Source organism: Arachis ipaensis, chromosome B10, assembly GCF_000816755.2.
Source record: "Arachis ipaensis cultivar K30076 chromosome B10, Araip1.1, whole genome shotgun sequence".
NCBI lineage: Eukaryota > Viridiplantae > Streptophyta > Magnoliopsida > Fabales > Fabaceae > Arachis > Arachis ipaensis.
The window spans coordinates 18,072,901-18,083,227 of record NC_029794.2 but is presented as its reverse complement, the minus strand read 5'-3'; the positions used below and the strand labels follow the sequence as shown (position 1 = coordinate 18,083,227).

General features: G+C 37.8%; 1 protein-coding gene and 1 non-coding gene across 2 annotated transcripts in view; both read right to left on the bottom strand.

The window, feature by feature from the left end:
- The window catches only part of LOC107620273 (aluminum-activated malate transporter 2-like), a 4,330-nt gene extending 1,820 nt beyond the window's left edge, over window positions 1–2,510 (bottom strand). The window contains exons 1-2 of the mRNA XM_016322459.1: window positions 2,238–2,510; window positions 2,116–2,151 (exon numbers count right to left, since the gene is read on the bottom strand). Of these exons, the coding sequence (XP_016177945.1) occupies window positions 2,116–2,151; window positions 2,238–2,510 (309 nt within the window). The remainder of the gene's footprint in view (window positions 1–2,115; window positions 2,152–2,237) is intronic.
- TRNAM-CAU lies at window positions 391–474 on the bottom strand. The gene is given in 2 exon segments: window positions 391–426; window positions 437–474. It is a non-coding gene; the product is annotated as a tRNA-Met (tRNA).

Genomic DNA, 10,327 nt, shown 5'->3' with positions numbered 1-10,327 from the left:
TAGAGTAGTAAACGCCTTGGTCCTTTGATTAATGCATTCAAATTTGCGAACAATACACGAACAAAGTTTTGTTGAAACTTTTTTTTTTTTTAAAAGAATTTATTGAATCAACATTTAGATATTAGTAATTCTATCGGGATAAAAAGTACATAAAATATAGATACATAATCTTATAAGAATGACTATAGGTTTACTAGTTCGGACTTCGGATTATGGGTACAAAGTGTTGTGAGGTAAGAGTGAGTTCAACTAAAATTATTTAAAACAAAAATTAAGGTTTTTGGCAAAAGGAGTGCAATAAAGTTTCAAGGAGCAAGAAGGAATGATAGGTAAGGACCTTTACTAGAAGCAGTGAAGCACAGAAGAAATAAAAATGGAAAATAAAAAACATGGGGTGAGAGAGGCTCGAACTCTCGACCTCAGGATTACTCTTAGCTATGAGACCTACGCGCTAGCCAACTGCGCCACCACCCCATTGTTGGTAAAATTTAAAAAACAATTTTATTTATCATAATATATGTTTTTTCTTGCAAACGGCCATCACAAGTTAAATCTTCAATTACTTTTTTTTAACAAAAAATAGGAAGACTCGAATCTATAACCTCTTAAGTGAGTATAGAAAGATTATACCATTTGAGTTATAACTCATTGGCTAAATCTTCAATTACTTATTACCATAAGAACAATGCTTTTATATTTTTTTTATATTTATCATAATATATGTTTTCAGGTGTGATAATGACATATTAGGAGTTTGGTCATTACAAGTTGGTATCATGGTAGAACTCGGACATAGAAGCTCCAGAATTACAGAACAACATAAAGATTTGACAATTGTGATTATTGTTTCTAAAGAAGATGAAGACTAATAGGGATGGAAGAAAAATAACAATCTCGACAACTTACCTTTTCTAAAAAATCTGGAATGCCCGAAATGAAATAATCTTCGAAGGAATTTCCATAGTGCCACAAGCAATAGTTGATGTAGCAGTCCTTGAAAGCTCTTATTTTAGGAGAGCTTGTGAATTTTAAATGAAAAAAGAGGATGAAGTTACTTCTTTTTTTTAATATTTTTTTTGTCAAATAGATTGGACAACCCCCAATCTTAGGTACCACACAACACACTCACAGACTTCTCATACGTTTACCACATGTTGCAGCAACAGTTAGGAGATTTTTTGATCGGTTGCAATAGGTGGCACTCAAACCCGAGATCTCTAGGTAGAGAGGGAGAGACTATGTTATTTGAGTTATAGCTCATTGGCAATGTTTTTTTTTATTACATTCTTGAATGTTGTAATAGATTTTCTCCCTCTTTACCATTGTGTGAAATCCATCTCGTGGACTCAAACATTTTTAATCCATCTAATAAAATTCACTTGCTTTTAATAAAAAAATTAATCGAAAAAAAACATGTTAAATAAAGTTTGTGTTTTTGAGCTTTATTTTTAAGCACATACTTCACTAGCGAGACCTCCGCCCATGAGAGGAGGTTATGTCTGTAGAAAACAATCCAGGGCTCATGATCCAAAACAATCACCAGGACAAGAGGAAAACACTACTCTAAAGAGTGGAAGAAAGGTGCATAAGGTGGGAGAAGACCAAGTCTTTACAGGAGAAAACTCTCTAGTCTCTAGAGAAGAGAAATGGATGCTAGGAGAGCAACAACATTCAAATATGGAGATAGTGCAACTACTAGTGGTGGAGGCCCAAAAAACAAAGTCATTCAGTGACGTGGTGAGAGGAAGGATGAACCCCATGGAGATGGAGGATGACATCTTTTTATTTTCCGAAGGGGAAGAGTCTAAAGAATCTGTGATTGTGTACTAAAAATATAAACCTTTTTTGTACATAATTAATTTTTATAATGACCTACAAACATGGTCAAAAAAGAGTTAAGTTCATCCTAAAGGTATTGGGCTAAAAGGATGGAACCCAAAAGAACACCTTGAGAAGTTGAATTTCTCTTCAGTGGGAACTATATTGGTGGAAGTGGATTGGTTGGATTTGGAGTGTAAAGGTGTCATCTAGTTGAAAGAAAACCAAACTAGATGTCCCTTCACTAATGTCACATGTCAGGAGCTTTAGTTTAACGTGTGGGAATCAACTTCCTACCTTTTCAGTTGACAAGACTTGAGATGACACAAATACCTAAAGATATTTTGGAAAAAGCAGTAAACCAAATATCAGACTAAAACCATTGGACAATAGATTTCCTCTTCATCATGGTTTTACACTATAAAAAGGATCTCAAGCCACCTCTGTAAAGCACTCTCACTTTCACTTTCACCTTGATCATCTTCTTCTTCACAACCCTTTTGATCCTTTACTTTCACCTTCACTTCCACTTTCACCTTCACCTTCACTTTTTCACCTTCACCTTCATCCTCTTCTGAGAGCTTCTTTTCTGAAAAACTTTTTATCTTCTTTTTTACTTCTGAAGCTGAGAAGCTAAAGAACCCATCTTTTTCTCTCCCAAAATTCCTCTCATTGTTCTTCATTTCATCCATCACCTTCACGAGTAAAAACTGGTAATCGGGTGTTTCACCAGAACACTCGACGACCTTTAGCCCACCCTGTCCACTTTAAACAAAGCTCATTCATCCTCTTGTGCCATTAGTGGAGGTCTCAACACTTGTTCTCCACCTTTCTTCCTCATTATTATTTCTTGTATTGCTTATTTGCCATTAATAGAAGTGTCTTCCTCACAAGTTTACTTACCCCTAATCTCTCATCTTAACTATTATTTTTCACTTAATCTATTTTTCACGAAACCCACCCGAATCATTTGGTGTACTAAAAATATAAACATTTTTTGTAAATAATTAATTTTTATAATGACCTACAAACATGGTCAAAAAAGAGTTAAGTTCCTCCTAAAGGTATTGGGCTAAAAGAATGGAACCCAAAAGAACACCTTGAGGAGTTGAATTTATCTTCAGTGGGAACTATATTGGTGGAAGTGGATTAGTTGGATTTGGAGTGTAAAGGTGTCATCTAGTTGAAAGAAAACCAAACTAGATGTCCCTTCACTAATGTCACATGTCAGGAGCTTTAGTTTAACGTGTGGAATCAACTTCCTACCTTTTCAGTTGAAAAGACTTGAGGTGACACAAATACCTAAAGATATTTTGGAAAAAGCAGTAAACCAAATATCAGACTAAAACCATTGGACAATAGATTTCCTCTTCATCATGGTTTTACACTATAAAAAGGACCTCAAGCCACCTCTGTAAAGCACTCTCACTTTCACTTTCACCTTGATCATCTTCTTCTTCACAACCCTTTTGATCCTTTACTTTCACCTTCACCTCCACTTTCACCTTCACCTTCACTTTTTCACCTTCACCTTCATCCTCTTCTGAGAGCTTCTTTTTTGAAAAACCTTTTATCTTCTTTTTTACTTCTGAAGCTGAGAAGCTAAAGAACCCATCTTTTTCTCTCTCAAAATTCCTCTCATTGTTCTTCATTTCATCCATCACCTTCACGAGTAAAAACTGGTAATCGGGTGTTTCACCAAAACACTCGACGACCTTTAGTCTACCCCTGTCCACTTTAAATAAAGCTCATTCATCCTCTTGTGGCATTAGTGGAGGTCTCAACACTTGTTCTCTACCTCTCTTTCTCATTATTAGTTCTTGTATTGCTTATTTGTCATTAATAGAAGTGTCTTCCTCACAAGTTTACTTACCCCTAATCTCTTATCTTAACTATTATTTTTCACTTAATCTATTTTTCACGAAACCCACCCGAATCAATCTGACACCAACATAGAGGTAGGTAGGGGATAAGGAGGAGGAAAATAGAGGCACTAAAGAGACAACAAAAACGAGCAACCAAATCCCCGAGATTAGAGTGGAAAGAATGGATGGGATCTTCAACTTCGTCCTAAATGAAGTAGCAATAAAGACTCTCAAACACCCGCTGGTGAGACACCCTCATAGTGAAACTCCTAGGAAGGAAGATATCCTTTCTAGCAATTACAAGAAGGCTAGAAACTATGTGGGGAAGGAAGGGTAGTATTGAAGTAATTGACCTTGGAAATGATTTTTTTATCGTAAAATTTTATTCCCTATAAGACTTAGATATTGCCCTCATTGGAGGACCATGGAAATTACTAGATCATTATCTCACGGTCCGCCAGGAAAACCGAATTTTAACCCGGAAGAAGCAACCATCGACTCCATTGCAGCTTGGGTGAGACTCCCGAATTTAGCAATTGAATATTACGAAGATGATATGTTGAAAAGGATAGGCAACATAATTGGAAGAACAATCAAGGTGGATACTAATACTACTGACAAGTGTCAAGGGAAGTTCGCAAGGCTATCTGTTGAGATGGATCTCAACGAGCCACTAGTATCACAATACGCCATCAACGGGGTTCGATACCTGGTGGAATATGAAGGGATTTACAACATTTTTTTCTCTTGCAGAATGGTAACGAACGAGAAAACAAATTGTGCAGAAAATAATGGCAGCAGACAACCGATACCAATAGGGATGAAGACAAACCAGAAGGAGAATGGAGGGACGAAGGCAAATGAATAGACAGGAGGCAAAACACAAAAGGGTAGTATGAAAATTTCTAGAAATGACAAGGGCAAAAAAGTCCTCCAAGAAAAAGATGACCAATACGGCCCTTGGATGGTTATGCAACGGTCAGCTCATGGAAAAAGAATGGAAAAAATTGGTACGAAAGGGACAAGTAGTGGAGAGGGAAGCAAAAAAGGGGGACAAAATGGGACAACTGTGACAGGTACGAGGTTTGCCTTCTTTTGTTGATGAGGAGATGGATGACCAACAAGAAAAGGAGCCACCAGACCTTTACTAAATACAGACGGAGCTAATGATAGAAGCTGCCCAAAGATACGAAGAAGGGAGGCTTCAAGAAAAAGGCAATGATTAGGACCCTACGAAAAATGTAGACAAAATACTTGAAAATTAAGGGCTATCAGATACGAATTAGGCTGAGACCACTCTGGCAGTAGGGGGCTACTCAGCGCAAACTGAGAGTGTTCACTCGATTGGGGTCTTACATTTAAATTGGTTTTAATGATTATTCTTGCCTGGCATTGTAAGGGTGCAGTCAGTAAGGTTTTTGGCCGCATTCTTTCAGAAAATTGGTAGAAATTAAATCATAAACCAGATATAACCGTCTTGATGGAAACAAGATGCAGCAGAATGCAAGCACAATCTATGATTAGGAGATTGGGATTTCATTTCAGCCGTGTTGAAGAGACGAAAGGTTTCAGTGGAGGAATTTGGATTCTCTGGAAGGACCTAGATCTTTCAATCAATGTCAAAATCTCACAAACAGTATATTCACATAGAGGTGAAACAAAGCAACAAAGATAGCTGGCTGCTAACTACTATTTATACTAGCCCTCAAGAGGCTAATGGAAGGGTGCTCTGGACTGAATTAAAAGCCATGGCTCAGAATATAAAAGAGGAGTGGCTCATGGTGGAAGATTACAATGAGATAGCAGACCTTCTAGAGAAAAAAAAGGAAGAGTGAGGATAGACCAAACAACCTGCAGAAAATTTAAACACTGGATAAACTCCTGCTCTTTGATAGACATTGACTATGTGGGTTCCAAATTCACATGGAAGGGACCCAATGGGAGGGTCTTGACAGGGTGTTCAAGCGCTTAGATAGAGCACTCTCAAATGCTAATTGGTGAGTTAGATTTTCGGAAGCAAGGGTGGAAGTTCTCATTATAAGCAACTTGGATCATCACCCTCTCCTAATCCGCTATGATCCTCAGAAGCCCGATAAAAGAGAAAGACTTTTTCGTTACGAAGCTATATGGAAGCTCCACCCAAAGTATAGGAATCTTATAAAAGCCAAATGGAGAAAGTACACTTCCTTAGCCTCTGCTTTCAATTCCTTGACCCAGGATCTATGCGTTTGGAACAAAAATGTCTTTGGGCATGTTGGAAAACTCAAAAGAAGACTGATAAACCGCATTGGGGGCATTCAAAGAGCTCAAAGTTACGAAAAAATCCGTATTTGAATGAATTAGAAAAAGCCCTCCATAAAGAGCTTGAAGACCTTCTCAACAAAGAAAAAATTCTCGGGATGCAAAAATCTAGAGATCTTTGGTTGGTCAATGGTGACAGAAATACTCAATATTATCATACAAATACAATAATAAGAAAACGAAGAAAAAAAGTGATTAAACTTAGGGACAACCAAGGGAAATGGATGGAGGATCCGAAAGATCTAGCCAACCATGCCCTTAACTTTTTCATGAATCTGTATAAAGATGATGATTAAGGGACATATACTCTGAACACTGACGGACACTGCGCTCCTTTCCAACACAACCTGATTCAAAAAATGACTAGCAAACTCAATAGGGATGAAATAAAGAAAGAAATCTTTAACATTGGGCCGTTGAAACCTTTGGGGCCTGATGGCAACCTAGCCCTGTTCTATAAAGAGTATTAGGATACAATATAGGATAACATCTATATGCATGTGACGGATATCTAGAACAACACGGGTCGAGTTAAGGACCATAATCACAACCTTATATCTCTCATGCCAAAAGTGCAAGGTCCAGAATTCATCAACCAATTTAGACCGATTGTACTATGCAATGTGAGTTATAAGTACATAACCAAGATCATAGCAGCCAAACTCAAGCCCGCACTTATCGACCGAATTGCGCCCAACCAAGCTAACTTCATACCAGGTCAAAATATCCAAGGCAATATCTTAGTAGCAAAGGAGATAACCCACATCATGAAGAAAATGAAAGGGAAGAAAGGCATTATGGCGGTCAAAGTCGACCTTGAAAAAACATATGATTGATTAAAATGGAATTTCCTTAAACAAAGTCTCGAGGAGTTCGGAGTGCCAAGGAAGCTTTTGGAGTTGATAATGAAGTGTGTAACAACCGTCACCTACAATGTCTTGTAGAATGGAGGAAAAACAGAAGACTTCACCCCCACTAGAAGTCTAAGGCAAGGAGACACCATCTCTCCGTATCTCTTTGTCATAGCCATGAACAAGTTATCATACATGATAGAGGAGTAAGTCAACAAAGAAGGATGGAAATCCATGAGAATTGGCAAATAGGGTTCGGAAATATCCCACCTTCTCTTTGCAGATGATCTTTTAATTTTGTCGGAAGCAAGTGTAGAACAGATGGAATTAATAATTAGCTCAATGGAATGCTTCTCTCAAGCTTCAGGGTTGAAAATAAACACCAGTAAGACCTCTATTACATTATCCAACAATGTGAAAAGAGAAACAAGGGCGAAAATAATTGAAAAAGTTCACTTCCAGGAGCAAGCAAGTCTTGAGAAATATTTGGGGGGCAATGCTCCACAATCAAAGAAGATGCAAGTGGCATTTCAAATACATCATTCAAATAATTCAAGACAAGCTAAAGGGATGCAAAGCTCAGTGCTTATCTCTAGCAGGACGAATGACTCTAGGCAAAGCAGTTATAACTCCAATGACTTACTATGAAATGCAACATAGCAAATGCCCAAGGGAATCTGTACGAAAATTGAGAAAGCTCAAAGAAGCTTTGTGTGGAGCGACAAAGAGAATCAAAAGAGAATGTATCTTGTGAAGTGAGACACCCTCTGTCTAGACAAATACAAGGGTGGCATGGGGTTCAAGAAATTACAAGCGATGAATTAAATGTTTCTCTTGAAGTTAATCTGGAAGCTTCTCACTGATCAAAATTCCATTTGGAGCAATATGATGCATCACAAATATGGGAGCCTTTATGATCAGACACAAGGATATCAAGTTAGAGCGGTTGATTTCCCTTTATGGAAGGAGTTAGTCATTATCTAGAGCACCATGTGAGACAATTTTGATAGAGGTGATGGAGTTGGGGAGAATAACATGACTTGGAATCATGAGGCTAATGGCAAATTTCAGTTGCCTCAGCTTATAAGGTGATAACCAATGATGAGAATGATGGGAAGAAAATCTGGAACAGAATTTGCAAATGGAAAGGAACGGGGAGAATAAAGGTATTCATTTAGCTCATGGCCCACAACAAGTTACTCACGGCGCAAAAAAAAAGGTAGAATTATGGGAGGTAACCCTTACTGTCATCGTTGTCGAGGAATTGAGGAGTCTTTAATGCATGTGATAAGAGACTGCCCAAAGGCAGCTTGCATCTGGGCGAAGATCATTCATCCTTGCACAACAACCCTCTTCTTTTTAGTTCTATTTGAGATTTGGTTGGATATTAATTTAAACAGCGACATTAGCAAGTCCTCACAAGAGCAATGGATCGATCAGTTTATGATCACTTGCTGGTGGATATGGAACTGGAGGAATACAGAAGTCCACAATAACAACATGAACAGACCAGACAATGTAGTAGACATCATAAGGAATTACTTGAGGGAGATGAAGGAAGCTTTCGCCAAACAATCTCTCACTAGGAATACAAAAAGTGAAGCCGTAAGAAGGACCACATGGAAAGCACCACCGATTGGGTGGACAAAATTAAATACTGATGGTTTGGTAGAGGAGGAGGAAGGAAAGGCCGATTATGGTGGTATCATCCGAACGTATAAGGGGGAATGGATCGGGGGATTTTTAGCAAACCTTGGGCGTTACAGTGTTTATCAATCCAAAGTAAGGGCAATTCTTCATGGATTAACAACGGCGTAGCAAATTGGCTTGAAAAGAGTCATGGTTGAGACCAACTCTGTTAGCATATGAAGGAGTTAGGAAATATTGTGATGAGGAAAAGGTAGCCAACCTGATTATAAAAGAGATTCTTAATATGACTAAAAGGTCTTGGGATATCACTTTTCATCATATTAACAGAGAAGCTAATATTTATGCTGATTGGCTTGCGAAAAACAGCCTCCTCTAGCAAAACGGGTACAAATTCATAGATGTTCCCTATCTAGAACTTTCGACCTTAGTCAATGTTAATGTTATAGGGGGTGATATAATCTCTCTTCCTGATAGTGTGTAGTTTTTGTTTTTGGATTTAGGCCTCGTCAATGTACAAAAATAAAATTAACTGAAAATCATGTTGTATGAATATGATTTTTTTAACAAAGTATCTATATGATTGTTTCTCCATCCAAAAGTAATATGAGAATGAATAACTAACAATATTAAAGAGTGTAATATTAAATTAAAATTTGAAACCTTTAGTATTAGTAATTATATGCTACGTGTATACAAAAAATTAGTTACCAAATCAGCTATTAATATAAAATAAATATTTAAATATAAAATACACCGATTTGATGGCTAATTTTTCTCGACTAAAAGATTTTTTTAGCGGCCATTTATTTTGTTTTTAGTAGCAATAAAAATAGCCGCTAATATATTTACTCACAATTAGACATTAACCGTATTACGCTTTGTCCCTAAAATTAGGGATGTCAACGGAGCAGGGCGGGGGCGGGAAATGCCCCCCTGCTCCCCATTCTCGTCCCCAGATTTGCTCCCGTCCCCATTCCCATTCTCTGTCGTGGGGAATATTGCTCCCCATTCCCATTCTCCACAGGGTCCCATTTCCCACAGGGACCTGATTTTTCATCTCTCTGATAGTTTTGACTAATTATTAATTCCTATAGGAATAGAGTTGAAAGTATTCATCCTATACAAAAACAGAAAAATTTTATACAAAAAGTATAAACGATAAGATGGTGACTTCTTTTAAAATGACGTAGTGGGGAACATCGGCGAGCTAGAGCATAGAGCAGTGGACGAGGTGGGGGATGCGGCAGCATAGAGGAGAATGGACACGATGACAGAGTTGTGGAAATGAATGCCACGAATATAGAGAACGACGCGGTAAGGGTAATGGAACGGTAAGGGGTGACAATGCAGTGAGACGGGAGAGTGGCAAGAGAGTGGCTGCAAAGAGGTTGGATAGAATATGGACGACACTAGACGCTAGGGATCTATGAATCGAAGAAAGGTTATGCAAATGAGGATTAGGAATTTTGGTTCTCTCACTCTATATATATATGATGTGTGAAATGACGAAAAAACATATATGAGAAATAAACTATTAAGGACAATTAAATAAATTTATGAATTTTGGGGATTAGCGGGGACAGGGCGGGAATCCCCGCGCCTACCTCGAGAAAATTTTATCCCCCGTCCCCATCCCTGCTGGAAAAATTCCTACAGTCGGATCTCCATTAGGGATAGTCTCTACAGGGATTCCCACGTCTCGATGAATTTTGCTATCCCTAGCTAAAATATTTTAGCAATAATTATACGATTGTCAATAACAACCTTTTTAACGACAGTAAAAAATATATAATTATCATTTAATATATAATAATAATGACAAATATATAATTGCACAAAAAC